This window comes from Astyanax mexicanus, chromosome 10 (genome assembly GCF_023375975.1).
Source record: "Astyanax mexicanus isolate ESR-SI-001 chromosome 10, AstMex3_surface, whole genome shotgun sequence".
Lineage (NCBI taxonomy): Eukaryota > Metazoa > Chordata > Actinopteri > Characiformes > Acestrorhamphidae > Astyanax > Astyanax mexicanus.
Window position 1 is genome coordinate 52,873,194 of NC_064417.1, and position 18,475 is coordinate 52,891,668.

General features: G+C 39.5%; 1 protein-coding gene across 5 annotated transcripts in view; it reads right to left on the minus strand.

Annotated features, from left to right (window-relative positions):
* Positions 1-251: 251 nt before the first annotated feature.
* diaph2 (diaphanous-related formin 2) overlaps positions 252-18,475 on the minus strand; it is an 877,667-nt gene continuing 859,443 nt past the window's right edge. For all 5 annotated transcript variants that reach the window (XM_022683643.2, XM_022683642.2, XM_049484129.1 and 2 more), the window contains one exon: positions 252-5,415. In XM_022683643.2, the coding sequence (XP_022539364.1) occupies positions 5,357-5,415 (59 nt within the window). In that variant the 3' untranslated portion in view covers positions 252-5,356. The remainder of the gene's footprint in view (positions 5,416-18,475) is intronic.

Genomic DNA, 18,475 nt, shown 5'->3' on the forward strand with positions numbered 1-18,475 from the left:
AAAACATGACGGTGATGCTGGGCAAAAATGAAAATACTATAGTAATGCTAGACAAAACTTAATCCATGCTAGCGATGCTAACACCGCAGTAGGGATGCCGGGTGAAAATAAAACCACGATAGTGAAGCTAGACAAAACTAAAATCACTAAGTGTGGTCTGAAGGTTTGTTCTTATTGGCTTTCAGAGTTTTACGGTGAAGATCATATATATATATTTAATATAGTGATGCTAAAACAAAAAACAAAAAATATTTAAAGTAATATTAACACTGCAGTATTGATGCTAGGCCAGAGGAAATGATATCCTGTGCATCACTTTAAAGGGTGCTGTCTGTTTATAAACAAAAATCATACAATTGAGAATTGCTTATAAATTAGGAAAAAATTATGATTATATTGTTTTTTTTGTTTTTTTGTTTTTTACAATATCACCCAGCCCTAACTTGTGGCTACTATTAGTAATTGTAATTTACGAGGATAATTGAGTGGTAGCTGTAAAATTGCTGTGGCACGCTTCTAATAAACTTTTATTTTACATTTAAAAAAAGTCCTGGGAGTGGCCTGCGTGCGCGTGTATGCGGTGGATGGTGAAACAGTGATTCTGCAGCTGCAGCGTAAGAGTGTATTAAAGTGGTAAAGTGTGAAACTGACGGGCGGACGCTGTAATTACCGTTAACACCGGTTTTAAACAGAGCGGAGAGCAGCTTCTTTTGTGCGACGCTGGAAAAACAGTCTAAGGGCCTTTTTAATTAGAAAAGCAAATCACTGCTCACCGCCTCCTGAAGACGGCGTGGAGTTCGGTGAGGGGCCGGACCTTCTGCTGCAACGCCGACCGTCTCGGTACCAAATAAAATGCTAAAAATACTGAAATACTAAGATTTTATAGAAGGTTTGCTGGAGTCTTTAGAGCCTGAAGTTAGAGATGGTGTAAAAGAGCATCCTTTACTTTGTTTTATTCTTATTTAGATTAACGAAGACTATAGAATAATGGGCTGCGACGATTGGTTGATGTAATCAACAAGTTTTTAGGCGTACATTTAATCATTAATATGGGTTACACTGTGTATAGAGATGCACAAAAACTAAAATTTGTCACTTAACCCAAAACCAACAATATGAAACACTGGGTAAAAGGCTGAATGTTGAAAACTATATACATTTTCCAACAGATTTTTATTCGTTTTGCTATTTCTTATAACTAATTCATAAATCAAATATGTGATTTAAAAATCAAGACAAAAGTACCAAACAACATTTTAGAAATTCTTACTTTATACTGAGCGTATTTCACATCTCAGCAGAAATTACAAAATAATTTTTTTAGTATGAATTATTTTGAGTGGTGAACCATTCTGTTTTCTTGTAGATTAGTGATTGACAGACTGGTTTCTGTCCAACCAGTGGATTTTGCAAGTTATTAGGCTTATTTTCAGTTGTTTCAGTCATTATTACGGGCTATGCTGTGTATTACAGATAGAGCCGCGCCAAAACGAAAGTTTGCGTCTTAGCCTTTAACCCCGTGTTTTATAATGTTGGTTTGGGGTTGAGTGTTGCATTTTAAACACAATTTCCAACCGATTTCCATTAGTTTTGCCATTTTTAAAAAATATTTCATAAATTAAATAGTAAACGAAGTTTAGTTTAAAAGAAAAAGCAAAACTACAAAACTATTTAACAACATTTTAACTCTTTTCAGTCATTTTTCAGTAGCTGAATGTGTGGTGCGTCCCTAATTGTAGCTACTGTTCTTTGTGATTTCTGAGGATAATTTAGATGCAGTGAATTTTGGAAGTTATTAGGCTTACTTTTAATCAGTAATATGGGTTATGCTGTGTAATGTAGATAGAGATGCACCAACATTGTAATTTTGTGGCTTAACCCAAAATCAGCAAGATAAAACTTGTGGCCAAACATCAAACAAAATGAAACACTGGGTTACAGACAGAATGTTGACGAATTCCCAACAGTTGTTCATTAATTTTGCCTTTTTTGTTTCATTATTTTGTAAATTAAATAGTCTAAATGTGTGGTTCGTCAAAGAAAAAGCAAAAGTACAAAACAACAATTCGTAAGTTCTTACCAAACCATTACTCTTTAATTTTTGTTTTATTAATTATTTATTATTCAGTCATTTTACTTGTTTTATTCCGGTTTCTGTTTCTGGAATATTTGGTGCATTCCTATTTCTAGCTATATTTCTATACTTTGGACTAAAACTGTCAGTCACTAAATTTTCCTTGTAAATTACACTCAGTCTTCTAAAGTTTTCACAAGAAAACAGAATGGCTCTTTAAAGGACCAGTGGATTTGTAGTTTAAGTTTTTAGGCTTAATTTCAGTCGTTAATTCGCCTTTATTTTTAGATGGGTATTTTTTCAGTCATTTCACTTATTTTCATTTAAATTTTCCACCAAAGTGTTTTAGTAGCTGAATATTTGGCGCATCCTTATTTGTAGCTACTATTCTACTTTTCTTTGAGATTTACTAGGATATTTAGTGATTTGTAGTGTTAATCCAGTGAGTCGCCTGCAGTGTCTACTATATTTTCTATACGTCTGCAACAATAAGCTGACGAGGGTTTTTATGAGAATAACGAAGTTATTAGGTGTTTATTCATCATTTAGTAAAAGCTATGCTGTTTATTGCAGATAGAGATGCACCAAAATCAAAATTTGTGTTTTAAACCAAAAATAACTTTTTCCCCCCATTCAGCCTTTAACCCAATGTTTAATTTGGTTTTAACCCATTTTTTCCCACATATTTTAATTAATTGTCATTGTTTCCATTTTTTGATAAATTAAATTAGCTTTTTCTCTGAAAAGCAAATCAACAATTAAAATGTTTTACTTATTACTGAGCATTTTTTACCTCCCAGCAGGAATACCAAATAATGTTTTGGTATTCAGTCATTTCACTTATTCCTATTAACATTTTTGGCCATGGTTTTAGAGATGCTGAATATTTGGTGCATCTCTAATTGTAGCTACTATTCTTAGTGATTTATTAAAATAATTCAGTCAGTGAGAGAGTGTGTTTAAATGTACGGTGAACACGGGTGTTGTCTTGTCTCTTATCTGGTGCGTTTACAGATTTAGAAACGTCGGGGTAATAAACTTAAACTGGGGTAATACAACAGCATAATTATGCAGTGACACCTTTTTTTAGGCAGTTCAAATGTATTAACGCGACGCAGAAATATCGTGATATGAAAAATCCATATCGTGATAACAGGGCTGTTCTGTCTTAAAAGTAGTCTATTATTTACTGTGAAGCTTTAGGTGTATTTATTGTAGAATTGTTTTAGTTTGCAGTTTATATGCATGCACTAAATATTCTGCAATATTATTTGCTGCATTATATTATTTTATGCTATATTATTTATTTAGCCACATTATGATTATTCTGTTATACTATTATACTATATTCCTGAAATGAATTAATTATGTTTCTGTTTTCCTATATCGCCAAGTATATCGTTATCACAAAAATACCCTGAAATATCGTGATATTAGTTTAGAGCCATATCGCCCACCCCTATTACTACAGTGATCGTTATTTTAGACAGTCTTGCTAAATGACCAATCATTGCTTTAATAAGTGTGACTCAATAACATGTATTCATAGAGTAGGTGAAGATAAGTGTGTGTGTGTATGTATATATGTGAAATATATTTATAAATAATATAAATATATTTTTTTTTCTCTCCACTCCATGATAACTACAAATGTTTCAGTCTTTAGAATTGTATAGTTGCATTATGTGATTCTGTTATTATTTATCGTAAGTGGAATTTAATGGGATTAAATTTGACAATAATATTGTTTATTGCAATTATATCTGTGACAATATATCGGCCACAATATTACAACCATTTACAGCAAGGTAAACATGACAAAGTGATCTAAAGTCTGAGTCTACTCACAAAGCATCATCTACACTTCATTTTTCTCGCAAGGCCTACACACGTGAAGTTGCAGAAATGAGCTTTTAAGTATTAACTGTTTAAGAACTGCATGTGTTTTTTTGGTGCCAATTTGTAATGCCTTTAAAAATGTTGGTGCCTTTTTTTTATAACCTTCTCTTTTGGCTTTTTATTACAATAATACTTGGGCAAATAGCCCACAAAAAATTGATATATACATATATATGTATATCGAACATGACTTAAGTTTGCTAATTATGCTGTTATATTGTCCAATTATTATCAATGCCATAGAATTGCACTTCTTTTGGAACGAAATATATATGACCCTTTTTAGAATGTGAACATAGCCGTTGCATCCTATGAGTGGCATGCCTCAGTCAGCAGCATCCTGATGCCTGTAAAGAGTTTAAATGACAGTGTACGCAGTATTTTAAGCACTTTTATCTTTTTAAAACCACACCGGGTAATGTATGTCACCTTGCACAGCGCGCGCACACACACACACACACACATACACATATATATTTCTCTCTACAGAGCAACAATGCTAATATAATAGCACATTTCCCCAGTCTGAGCCTTCCTGCTACACGTGTGTGATATGCGAGAGTGTTTTAGACGTGGGAGGACAGGTAGTTACTGCTGGAGATCATAATTATGTAGGAGAATTGCTGTGTAGCGGCAAAAAGCCAGATGCAAATCAATCAAATCAAGGTTTTGTTCAATCAGAAGCAGCAGAATGAAATAAAACTCTTCGGTTTGTATGTAAAACGCAGCTTTACAGACCGTTTCACCACATAGAAGACCTTTTTAACAGCTATTAAACAGAGACGCACGTCAGAAATCTGTCGGATCGGACGGCGTCCTTTCAAATTATCATTTGGGTTATATAAGAGAAAGGACAAAAAAGCAAAATAATAAAGATAAAAGCAGTACAAGCGCTTGAAACATGTTTAAAATGCTTGAAACAAATGAAAAGAAACCATATATGATAGATTTAAAAGGAAATTAAAGTTTCAAATGGTAAAGTTAATTTAAAACAAAAAAAAACACAACAAAAAAACGAGTGGGAATAAATGTATATATGCGATTCTAATAATAATACATGTTGTATGTAAGGCAGTGTAAAAGTAGCGGTATTGGTTGAGCGGAGCAGTGTGTCTGAAGCTGTAGTTGTCATCATCGTCGTCGTCTTCATCATCATGACTTATCTCGGTACGTAGGTGTGTGTGTGTGTGTGTATTTATGTGTCTATATAGGGGTGTGTGACTGTGTGTTGCGTGTAATGGCGGTGGGGTTGGGTTCGGGCCATGGTTCAGCACCGCTCCGCTTCACGGCCCGACCCCGGCCCGACTCGGGCCTCGCCCGTCTCCCCCGTCTCCCCTCTCCCGGGTCTTTGGCGCTTGGCTAACGTCCACAGCCGGCCAGAGATCATCGGACCAGAGGGTTGTGACGAGAACGGGATCTTTCCAAACCAGTGCGCCGGTTGTCTGCGTGGAGAAACAATAGAGAAACACAATAGAGAACAATAAGATTCTATTCGGTTATAAACTAATCGTATATTACTGTAATTACCCTGAGGGAGGGACATACAGGTGAGAAGAAAAATGTCTCTCGAGTCTGATTTCTTTGAAATTCTGGTGTATTGTTCTATTTTGTCTGTTTCATGCTTTCTTTTTAATGTGTTATCCTATATAATATATATATATATATATAGGATAACATTGTCCCCTTGATTACATTAGTTTTCAAATTGGAAAAATCAAAGAATGTAATCACATTTTAATTGGTCTCTTATTTTTCTGTGCAGGGGTATGTTTGCATACATAACACACATATACCCACTTGTATATATATCTCTACACGTGCACACTCATTGTTCATATATGTATGTCTATGTGTATGTGGGGATGCAAGAGGGATGCTGGACAGGCTGGTGAGGAAAGCTGTTTCTGTGCTGGGATTAGAGCTGGCAGAGAGGAGCTCGTTCAGCGGCAGACTGAGGAGGTCTTTTGTCCCTCAGGCCTTGTCTAGTTTTAATGACATCATCACTGGAAGCCTGTTACCGAATACAGTGAAGCAAGCGTGGTCGTACCTGCCGAATAATCCTGTTCCATCTACCATCTGCTCAAGCTCTTTTCGAGCATCGTTGGTATGTTAATGTTTCTGACATGGTCTTTACCTGGTACAATGTAGTATTTTGTATGCTAGGTGTTAGTTTGCGTCTTTAATCTCTGTAGACTTTGATGTAAGTAAGTGTGGTAAATGGGAAATGAGTTAACTGCCTGTCAAATTATACACAGAGTATAAGGAGGACAGAACACAGTCCAAATTTCCCCTTGGGGATCAATAAAGTATCTATTCATGTGTGTATGTCTAATCTAATACTCCTGCACTAAAGAGCGGCGCTTTACGTCAAGTTTGGTCTGCAGCAGCTACGTCTACCTACACCTGTGGCCAAAGTGCGAGTAGCCATGAGGTCTCAATAAGGGAAATTCAACACTTTTGCAGTAAACCTCTGAGATTTCTATATCTCCACCCTAATGCCAGCAACATATGAATATTTGACGCTACACGAACAACAAACAATAATAAATATTGCAAAAACAATCTTTTTTCCAACTCCTACCATCCAGGGAATGTGGTAAAAGTCATGGAACACTATACTATTTAAGAACGTTGTTTTTCTTTCTGCCAGGCTGTTGACGCTGGTATACGCTGCCCTCTGGACGGCTCGGGTTGCCATGTTGGGTCTCGGTTCATCGCGGGGTTTATTTATTTTCCTGCTCTGTTGTCATTGGCTCGCTGACCGAGTGCCTGGACCTGGATCTGTCCGGTTCGAACAAGGAGAGAGCAGGACGCTGGGCAGAGTCCGTTCTGCAGGAAGAGCAGACGGTGCTCGTGTAGCCAGGTGGAGTACACCGCCGACACCGTGCCCGAGTCGCCGCGCTCTCGCTGGCAGTGCTGACCGCTACCGAGCGCCGGGTCTCCCTGCCACCGAACCACGCTGAGATGATAACAGTGCAGACACGGGGCTAGGCATTGTTTAAGGGAAAAGGCCCCATCCATCATATCAGGTCATGAGCTAAGAGAGAGAGAGTGAGTGACCGAGCCAGGCGCGAGAGCGCCGCTAATAACACGGCTCCCGCGAAGCTACGCCGCCCGGACTACAGATGGTCAAACGGAGAAACGGCAGAGAGACGACCTGGAGGAAAACCAGGTAGCAGAAGAAGAAAGAGTGGGACAAAAGAAGCAGTAAAAAGAAGAGATCGAATCAATTAGCAGAACTAGTTCCTGTTGCGTTAACCAATAAGTGCATTTTAATATACAACCCCCATCTAAACAGTGAGGCCGATCCCTTTATATCTGCTGGAAACTTCAATTGTTAGATTACTACTACTACTACTCTTATATTTCTTACTTTAAACTACATAGTTAGTATAAAAATTTGACTATTTCAAATACTTTGGTATACCAATCTTATTGTATATGCATTTACTGTGGTATTACTGTCATCCACCGCTGTGCTTTCGCCGTTCGACACCTATTACTTAATACACCAGTGACGACTTTCTTCTTCAGGACATTCCTAATGGCTATGGCCAATATTTGTGCTCTAGTGGTTCTGATTAAAGCTGAGAGAAGATATAAAAAATCACAGTTGCTTTTGTGTTTTTTTTTCTTGGTTTTAACCATAGACACTCTTTTTGATTTACTCGTCTAATTAAAAATGCACAGTCTGCACAGATAAAACCTCAATCTGTAACTGAGCGCTGATTATTGTTTGAATAATTAATGCATCCGGACACACCTGGGCAACAACACACACTGTACAGTCGCATGTTCTGAAATTACAAGTTGAAAACCTCTGGAATATAATCAAGAGGAAGATGGATGATCACAAACCATCAAACCACCAAACTGAACTGCTTGAATTTTTGCACCAGGAGTAAAGCAGCATAAAGTTATCCAAAAGCAGTGTGTAAGACTGGTGGAGGAGAACATGATGCCAAGATGCATAAAAACTGTGATTAAAAACCAACCAGGGTTATTCAACCAAATATTGAATGAATGAATAGGTGATTTCGGCAAAAAGTAATGCATCTCGAGTTATAATGTCTTAAGCCCTTAAAGAGAACATTTTGGAGTGGGGGGGGGGGGTGTTGGGTGTTTGATGTTTTCACGTTGCACATTTTTGCATTCATTTTTAAATGTTAAACCGAGAACGACGTTGAAATTTTAACTTTTTACAAGCATTTCTTTTTCCAGTCTTGGAAAGAAACTAAAAGAAACGAAAAATCTGAACCCAAAAACTGATTGATTGAGTCTTTTATCTGCTTCAGCTTCAAGAAAATACTTAAATAAATAAAGCTGTGCTGAGGAGCTCGGTCCGGCCCTTAGGCCTCTGTTCTCTAGTCTTTATTCTTCATTCTTTATTTTTACTCCACTGCTTTAGCTTCGCCTGCCGGCTGGCAGGAGTCTACGCGTAATTGCCAGAGAGCGTTTAGAAGCGAGCGTTTGGGCGAAGTTGGTTCGAAACTGGAAAACGCTCCTCGTCGGATTTCCGTCGCATTTTTTCATTTCTTTTTTTTTTTTTTGGCAATTCCAACAAACACCAAACACGCCCTCGTTTCTCCCTCGGCCTCTTCCTCTTACCCTTAGACCTAGCCGCCGTTCGACGATTCCGCTTGTAGAATGCAGTCTTTCGCTTCTAACTACGGGGTCGGTTGGGCTCCGTCTACGTGGGAGGGCGAGAGGAGGGAAGATTAAAGAGAAGAGGGACCGGGAACGCCGAGAGCGCCGAGAACCGGAGGAAGGATGAGAGGCGAGAGGCTGTAAACACAAAAAGCTGCGTCTAAACAGAGCTATTGCTTTTCAATAGCTGCTGTTTTGTGCGTCCTGGGATGGAGGGAGGCCGAAACGACAGTTCCTCGCGTTTGTGTTGGAAATTGAAAATGGAGAAAAAGCACGGAGGACAGTTCGGGGAGAGAACGCCGGAACGCCGAAGACGCTGCTGGTACGCGTCTCGTAAGTGAAGTGAAGGACAAAAGCAATAGTTTGAGATGATTGTCCCCAAACCTGAACACGCTCAACAAATCGCCTGCTCGAGTCGCGTCGTTAAAACCAAATGATCTCTAAACATATATATATATATATATTTATACAAATATATAAATAAAGACAAAAGGCTTCAGCAGAAAAAACGATGTTAGGCACCGACCGGCCTTTCTGACCAAAACGGCCATTTCTACAGGAACAATTGAGCACAAAGAGCAGCGATTGTTAAAAGTCCAACAAAACACAGCACAACACGAGTTCTGGAGGAAAATTTAGACCCTAATCAAATTTATAAGCACCTACAGGGTTGGTTTCCCTGGACTAGGACTACATATCTGTGTTTGTTTGTTTAGTTTTTTTAAATGGAGAGTCTCCATTCACAGTGCTGTATAGTCAAGGGAACCCAACCCATAAAGCGTTCATATTTTAAGGACAAAACAATTAAAAAATAGAAAGAGATTGAGATGCTTTCACACCTACCTTTTTGGTCCAGACCTTTAGATTCCAAAAAAAAAAACACAGACAAAAGTGGCCAGAAATTAAAATAAGCCCTATTTTCCGACATCTGGTCTATCTGGCCAAAACAGCCATTTCTACGGGAACAATTGAGCAGGTAATGGTACCAAAGACCCAACGTTACAGATATTCCTCTACAGGGAACACGTCCTCCAAAACACAGCACAAGAAAATCAAGGTGACATCAAATGACTTCACACTTTTTATAGTATTAATTATGTAAGTTTCAAATGATTTTTCTAGACATTCAGATTATAAAAAATCATGACCGATATTTGCTCACACTAAAAGAGGCGGAGCTTAAAAAGTGCCCTCTTTTGTGACATTAAACAGACATTTCCGCAGCAACAAAACCTTGATTTTCTTCTATCAAATGACACCACTGCTATTTTGAAAAGCACTTTCCATTGTATTTATCATGTAAGTTTCTAATGATTTTACTGTAGGAATTTGGAGTAATGGGGTGGAAAGATTAGAAGAATTGCCTGTTTGGTTGTGTATAGACCAGAATTTTGACTTCAGAGCTTAAAAGACGCCCTATTTTTCAACATTATGCACCAGCCTATCTGACCAAAACAGACATTTCAACAGGAACAATTAATCACAAAGAGCAGCGATTGCTACCAACATTGAGACCCAACATTACAGATATTCCTCTACAGGGAACACAGCCACGAAACACAGCACAACACGAGTTCTGGAGGAAAAGTTGGGCCCTAATCACAGCTGTCTTCTGCTATTCTTCTCCCTCTTTACCTGCTTCTCCCAGAAGCGATGTCTTCAAGAGCGCGGAGGAGCCGAGCGCCGCGGAGACGGGGAAATGGAGAAGAGAAGAACAACACGGTGCGTTACAGCGGGGAAATGTCTACACTCCTGAAGTTAATTAATGCGATCGACGGCTTTGTTTTTCCAGTGTTTGGCGGCGCGTCGAGGGGGATGAGTCAAAAGTGACGCCAGAGCAGACTGAGGGCGTGTCATAATGATCTACAGCGCGGGAGAGAACGGAGGATTACTAGAACGCTACAGACTGGAACACACGCTCTACGCACACTCTATAAGAAGGGATACTCTTGGGAATGGTTTAAAAACACAAAAGCAAAACCTAAACATGGCCGCCACAGACAGACCCAGACTGCCTTTTTTCATTGAGTCGTCGGGTGATTGATTGAGTGATAAGTTGATGGCGCGTCCCTCCGCGCCTTTTTCTAAAGAGATTAAACACTGTAATGGATTCTGCATGACTGTCATCCTCTCGTAATTACACCGCCTTACATCGTCGGCGGTCCCTGTCGTACGACGCCGGCCGCGTGAATAACAAACGAGGTTCAATTAAGGCATCCTCTTCCACGCAATGACAACAGTAATAATGCAAACACGGGTAATTACTTTAGATGTATGGAAAAGTCTGTACGGTTGACGTCTTGTTTGTGAATGTGAATTGTGCAACTGCTGTAGATCTCTGCTGTAGTAAGTTATATATATATATATATATATATGAAAGAATTGAGCAATGGGTTGTCAAAGACAGTAAAAATGTCTATTCAAGTACAAAAAAATCAATAAAAAGCAAATGAAACTTATCAAATGACACCATTACATACTTGAATAAACCTTTCTATACTATTAATGATACTCATATCAGCTGATGTTACTGTAGCATTGTGGAGTAATGGATGTCAAACTTTTTAATTTCACATCACACTATTGAATTATTGTAGTACCCTTTATATAATATTAATCATAAAAGTTACAAGTGTACATCATACTGTAGCATGTGTCTTTTTAGCTTTGCGTAAAGTAGATTTGAGTCCGTGAGGAGCACATTCCATATCATTTATTAGTGCATTATCAATTGATTCAATTGATAGTGGAAAGTCAAACCTAAGAAAAATGCCTTTGGTTTAGCATAAAGCTGATTTTGGAGTCCAATAAAACCAGCAAATCAAACTATTCTTAAATGGCACCAATCAATTCTTGAATAAGCATTTCTATACTATTAATGTTGTAAGTATCAAGAGATTTTACTGTAGCATTTTGGAGTGATGGGAAGTCAAATATAGGAAAATGTCTATAGGAGTCTTATAAAACCAGCTAATCAAACTTATTAAAACACACCACGAAACACATTCCATACTATTGATGATATACGTATCAAGTGATTCTACTATAACCTTTTGCAGTAATGGGAGGTCAAAAAGGAGAAACACCTATTTGGGTTTGCATAAAGCTATTCTTAAAGAACCTTTTCTATACTATTAATATAATAAGTATTCTACTGTAGTTATAGTGTTCTCGTGCAGAGTGCTGCAACTCTGATTAAACACCAAGTTAAACCAGAGCCAATGAAGACAGAGTCGCAGTAAGCTTGACCATTTACTCACTCTTCCTCATTAACATTGAGGTGAAAAGGCATTGCCTCGTTGAAATGTGCCTAGGATGGAGGTGGATGAGCTTGACTAGCCTCCTGACAAACAAAACAGCAGCTCCTGAAACCCCCCGGAAGTGACCCAAAAAGGAAGTGACATCATACAATAAATAACTAGAAAAAATAACACAAATTTCTTCCAAAAAACACTATAAAAAGTAAAGTTAATGGTCTTATACACCTTCTTTGCTTTTTACAAAAAAAAATAAATAAATAAAAATTGTATTTAATAAAAATCTAAATAAAGTAAAAAGTTAACTTGATGCATTAAGCAACACAGTAGTGTTTTGGAATAATGGGAAGTCAAACCTGTGAAAATTGTCTATTCTGTTCTGCATAAAACAGATTTTGGAGTCCTAGAAAACCAGCAAATCAAACTGTTACCAAATGGCATCAATAGTTTCTTAAAGAACTCTTTCTATATTATTAACTGTATAAGTATCAAGAGATTCTACTGTAGCATTTTGGAGTAATGGGAGGTCAAACTTATGGAAAAGGAGGGTTGGGGGCACCCAGATACCTAGCACCAGCACTATGTAGTCCCATAGGAAATGAACGGCCGCTTCCTACAGAGTGAGAACAAGTGAACGAGGTTAGACGGTATCCATCACTTCTCAGGCTCTCACTCCTCCAGTAACAGAGCACTGACTGCAGAAACCACCAACATTAAAAGAAAGTGTACGGGGCATAGGGGGCAAGAAGTTATTTCTTCTGCTTCGGTTATAGTTTTTAGAGCTTAGACAGCAGAAAGCAGAAGTAGAACTAATTCAAGTAGAACTTTTTCAAAGCTGAGCTCAAGTGCTTTGAAGAGTGAGAGCAGAGTCGGAGCAGAAGGTCCGGCTTCCGTCTGATCGGGGGGAAACGGACCGTCCGAGAACCGAGACGGCGGCGTTTCGTCCCCGAGAACCTCAAACACACGCCTACGCACACTGCTGCCGGTACATAGCCCAGGGCCCTGAAGAAGACCGCGGGCACTGCGGCGCGGCGAGGAGAAACCTGCACGCTGCAGAGCTCTGAAAAACACCGAGCATCACAGTACAGCATCAGGACAACGGTCTACACTCGTCACCAAGCGTTCCCTCGGGGCACGGCTTGGGGACGCCCACACGTGTATAAGTATTGAGGTGTTATCTTGAGTAGTATTGAGTAGTGAGCAAGACAATCTGAATTACAGGATTTGGAGTAAGGTCGTCTGGTTGCGGGTGCAGATGTATGTGTGGTTCCTTTATTATAATCAACAATAAAAGAAATAAACGCTTAAAAATAATACATCACATTTTAAACTAAAATTAGTGTTCGCTTAGCATTGGTTCCCATTATATTCAGTGACGTTATGCACACGTCTCTACAGAGAAAAAATCAAATAAAATAGAAAAATCTGACAAGTGGTGTTTTTCTAAAACCTACACAACCCTGAGTAGAAAAATCTCCCTGCCTATATACTTGTCAGGCATTAAAACACAGCGAAACAGCTCCTTCCTCCTGCTGCTATTGTTTATTCTGAGGAGGAGACGTGAGCTCTTTAGTGCTCTCAGTTCTGTAGGTGAAGAACGTGAGGAGCAGACCTGGAGAATAACGCTGAGGCAACATGCTGTAATCCTGCTTTCAGGAACGAGCGTGTGGCTGAATTACGGATGTTTAGAGGAGCCGGGGGACGCGTGTCGGGTGAACTGGTGGAGAATGCGAACAGAAACCTTCAGTGTCGACACCACGACTTCCACAGACTAAAGAGTCAGTGAAACATCCGGTGAAAGAGCAGATAAACCGCAGGCCGGTCCCAGACTGTTTCTGGAGCGATTTATATACAAATAAAGAAATCGAATTCAACCTATCGCCTATTCTGAGAGTTTCTCTGAAGCTGCAATAATTCAGAATCAGGAAAAACTAAGCATTCAATCAAAATCTGGTCAAATCTTTGGTCTGATTAACTGGAGACACATTAGACAACCAAGTGTAGAAGTAAAGTGATTCCTCGACTAATACGAATATCTCAATTACAAAAAAATATATAGAGAGGAATTTCGTCTGCCTCAAGAGTTAAATTATATTTTATTTAATTGCAAAGTTCAAAGCACGGGATTTCACACAGAATACAACAGTTTGATATACTCGCACCTTTAGCGGCTAATGCTAATGCTGCTGCACCCAGCCTTTGTGCTTTAGAAACTGTACTTCATCTTAATACCTGACTAGTAGAATTTGGAAAAATGTAAGTATTTTAAGTGTGCTGAATACAGTATATGTCTGTAAAAAAAACTAGAAAGAAATGCTACCTTTTGCAAAAAAAACTTCAGCATCATTGCTCACCACCTCAGAGCTCCGTATAGTATATAACATAGGGGCGCATAAACAATGTTTAGAATCATTGCTTCGAATCTGCGCTCAATTCCTAAACAGATTCTCTCAATGAACCGATATTAAATTGAACTTTTCAATATTTTCAAATATAGGAGTGATTCTCAATCTAACCTAACAACTAAAAAAAGATGCAGATGTGCCAAAGTAGGAAATGGATTAAAACTAGTATGAGATCAATATAAAATATAAGTGCCAACTTATCTACATTTTAAAGTGCAGCAAATAAAAAAGTGCAAACATAAAATAACCTTATGTCACTTCAAACACAAAAACTCCATTACAGGTTCTTCCTAATAAAAACACTACTATCTACAATCTACAGAGATTCCTTCCGGCAGTTTCTACAGGAAAATAAGAGAGCACTTAAAAATGATGAGTTTCTTTGATTTTACCAAATGGAAAACCTCTGCAATATAATCAAGAGGAAGATGGATGATCACAAGCCATCAAACCACCAAACTGAACTGCTTGAATTTGTGCACCAGGAGTAAAGCAGCATAAAGTTATCCAAAAGCAGTGTGTAAGACTGGTGGAGGAGAACATGATGCAAAGAAGATGCATTGTTTTCTTAGCATTATTTCAAGTCTGAAAGCTCTGCATCTTTTTTTGTCATTTCTCATTTTCAGCAAATGTCTGTAGTTTACAGAATAAAACAATGTTCTTTTTACTCAAACATAAACCTATAAATAGCAAAATCAGAGAATCTGAATCAGAAACTGAAGTTTTTTTCTGATAATATATAAAGCTTTTGAGGGATTGTTCAACTCTCCTCAACGGTGCAAAAACGAATGCGGTACGAGAATAAACGAGAGAGGAGATTGGGACGGGATTGTTAGAGGGAAAAGTAGATAAAGCTGGAGGTCAGAGCCGCGCTCTCGCGCCCTCCTCGCCCACCCGACTGTTTTCCGCAGTGGTTTGTACACAAACGAGGGAAGCGTATTCTTCTATTCCGTCTATCGTCTTTTCTGACAGCTTGTTAGGAGCTGCGATGATTCAGAATCATGCAAACCGAAGCGTTCAGTCAAAACAATTCCGGCGAGCGCAGTCAGACGGATTCCCGCCCGATCTCGGCTAAAACAGCTAAAACAACTCAAATTCCAGCTTCTGCCTGACATTTCTATCGACCATTTCAATCAAAGGCTGCCTCTCTTTAGATGTGCCGGAGCACCTCCCCGGGTGAGCGACCCAGATATTTAATACGCCCGACGCTTTCTCCTCTCGCTATCGCAATCTCTACCTTCAGGAGTGCATTAAACTTTCAGGCCCTGATTGAGGAGCGCGCTTTTCTGTAGCTTTAGTTAAAAGCAGCATCTGGACAGATTTCACTAAAAGCATGACAGCCTATAGAATTCAGTATTTAATAGTAGAAACATTTCATTTTAGATATACGTACTAGTGAACGTTACACAGCCGATCAAATACAAATCTCGTGTTTGAGCCAAACGGCTGTTCAGGTGCAGTGTAACTTGATATATTACTCGGATTAAAGTCCATTTCTTAAATCGGTTTCTAATTTGTATCCTATTTTCTCCCCAATTTACAAATCCAATGTACACGGAGCTAAAGGGCTGTTCAGGTGCAGTTTAACTTGATTTATCACCCAAATTAAAGTTTATTCTAGACTACTAAAGTCTTTTCTTAGGACTCCCTCCTCATGGGTGAAGACTAGCACACGCCTCCTTTGATACATGTGAAGTCAGACTTCGCCTCTTTTTAAACTGTTGCTGATGCTGTAGCATTGCCGAGTAGCATCACAGCGCTAACGCTCGGAGGAAAGCGCAGAGACTCGGGTTCTGATACATCAGCTCACAGACGCAGCCTTGTGCTGATCCACATCACCCTAGGAGTGATAAGGGGAAATAGCGCCATCTACTGTACTGTACCCACCCAGAGAGAGCAATGCCAACTGTGCTCTCTCAGGGCTCTGGCAGCTGATGGCAAGCTGCATGACTGCGACTTGAACAAACGATCTCCCAATCATAGTAGTCTACCAGGAAAAATGAGTTTAGAAAACGATTACCTGATTTGGACTAGAGAAATAAGATAAATAAATTGTATGTAGATACATGTACTCTCTATCTATCTATCTATCTATCATCTCTTTTGCTCTCTCTCCATCTCATTCTCTCGTTCTCTTTCTCTCTCACTTCCTCTCTCTACCTCCATTTCTCATTTTTGCTCTCACGTTCTCTACATCTTTCACTCTCCATGTCTTGTTCTCTCTCCCTCTCGCTCCCTTTCTTGCTCTCTCATTCTTGCTCTCTCTCTCAGGCCTGTAAGGGGAGCTAGGCCTGAGAGTAATGTCTCCTGACAGCTCGGCACACAGTACGGTGCAGGAGAGCTGAAATCACTACACATGTCGATAAACAAACGCTTATTTTTAGCGGAGAAAGAAAGAGAGAGAGAGAGACGGTAGTTTATCTCTGTGGTGGGATGGCACTGACGGCTCGGTAGCAGCGACAAACGGGGGAAGGAAGAGAAACCGCGTCTGGCCCACAGACCCGGCAGCGGACCCGGCACAGGCCCCGGCGTGATTAGAGGCGAAAAGCTTGACAGGTTCGCAGCCGCAGTGATTTCTCGTCGGGCTCCGGCGAACGAACCAGACGGGTTCCGAGTCGCGGACCGAGCCGCTATCGTGTACGGAGCGGAAGAGTGGCAGGTACCGGGATAGGTTCTGACGTTCTGGACCGAAAGCCGTCCGACAGAACGAAGAGGAAGAGCGGAGAAGACCCGAGCGAGCACGAATACAGCCAACGGCCAGATGAGACGCACTTTAAAATCGATCATAGCCCCGGGCTAATCCACACTGCTGATCGGCTACTCGCAGCATCTGTGAGAAACTGAGCTCCAGCTGGAGATGTGAATATAGACAGATCTGCACTAAGGGTTCGGGGGTTGGGGATAAACAGTCTGTTCTTTTCTTGGTGCTAAAGGTTTATACGCAGCTGATTTTTCTTTCTTTCTGTCTTAAATGTGCTTACTAAACAAAGTTGTCAAGTAATAAAGTTCAAATACTTACTTTCGCACAATTATCTGAACCAATCTTTGAATTGGAGTTCGGGTTCAACAACGTCTGCATTGGTAACAATATAATCATAATATCGTAAAGTTTATAGCGATATTAGGCATATCGATAAAGAGTCAAACTTTTGATTTTTGTTGTATATTTCTGCTGAAAAGGTAGTAAACAGCTGTGGGGATTTGTTCCTGCATTAGCCAGAGCCATCACTACTCTGGATCACTTTACCTCACTCAAATCCTTATAGACTCAATAACTTAGCGCACTGTGTTTGCCTACTATTGTGTTCCATACAATACAACTCTCCAACTCAAAGAACATCATGCTGACTGAAGCTCTGCTGTAGAGAGATACCAGCCAAAGCATAAATGCAAGCAAAATCAAAGTTTAACATATATCGGGCCCTATGTCAGTGGTCTTTGGTATCGTGAGCGCACAAGAAATATGCCTTGCACGGCTCAAAATATGCAAAAGGCATGAACTAATTCTCCCAATTCTCTGAATCATGGGTGTGTTTTAGGCATAGCATGAAATAAACCAATAGTCAGTGTGCCAGTCGTCATTCTCTTTAAGAGGCAGGTGCGCTCTGACTTTGGCGCATTCGTATCTTAACAGTGCGGCACATTTTAGTACTGAGTTGCATGCTCACGTTGTGAAGATACACCAGCAGCTCATTTAAGGGAGCAGTAATGTAATTTTATTCTTTATTCGGTTTATTGTCGATTTAAAGGAATAGGAATGGCCGGCTGACTGTTGTCAGGGTTTCAATCAGTCAGCGAAGCACCTGATTCCCACAGGCAAAATAGAAATACGACGCTATTTTAACAGCTGAAAAGCTGAAAACAGACTGTCGTTAACTGTAGGTCTGCAACGATTAGAGGATACAATCGACAATTTTGATTCTAAAAATTTGTCGACTCCAAATGTTTATTGTCGACTAATCGTTAATTTGCAGCACCACACAAAGTACTGAGGACACTCACACAGTTCACACTCAACTCTGCCTCTAAAAGGTCTCTTAAAGTGGCCAAACTCAACAGATTACACATTTCCCCACTAAATATCAGCAATTTTCACATTTGAAGGGAATTTAAATCCCTTGTTCAGCTGTTTCTATCGATTTTAAGTTAAGATAGAAAATGCTAGAAACAGAAGCCACAACAAGCAGAGATGA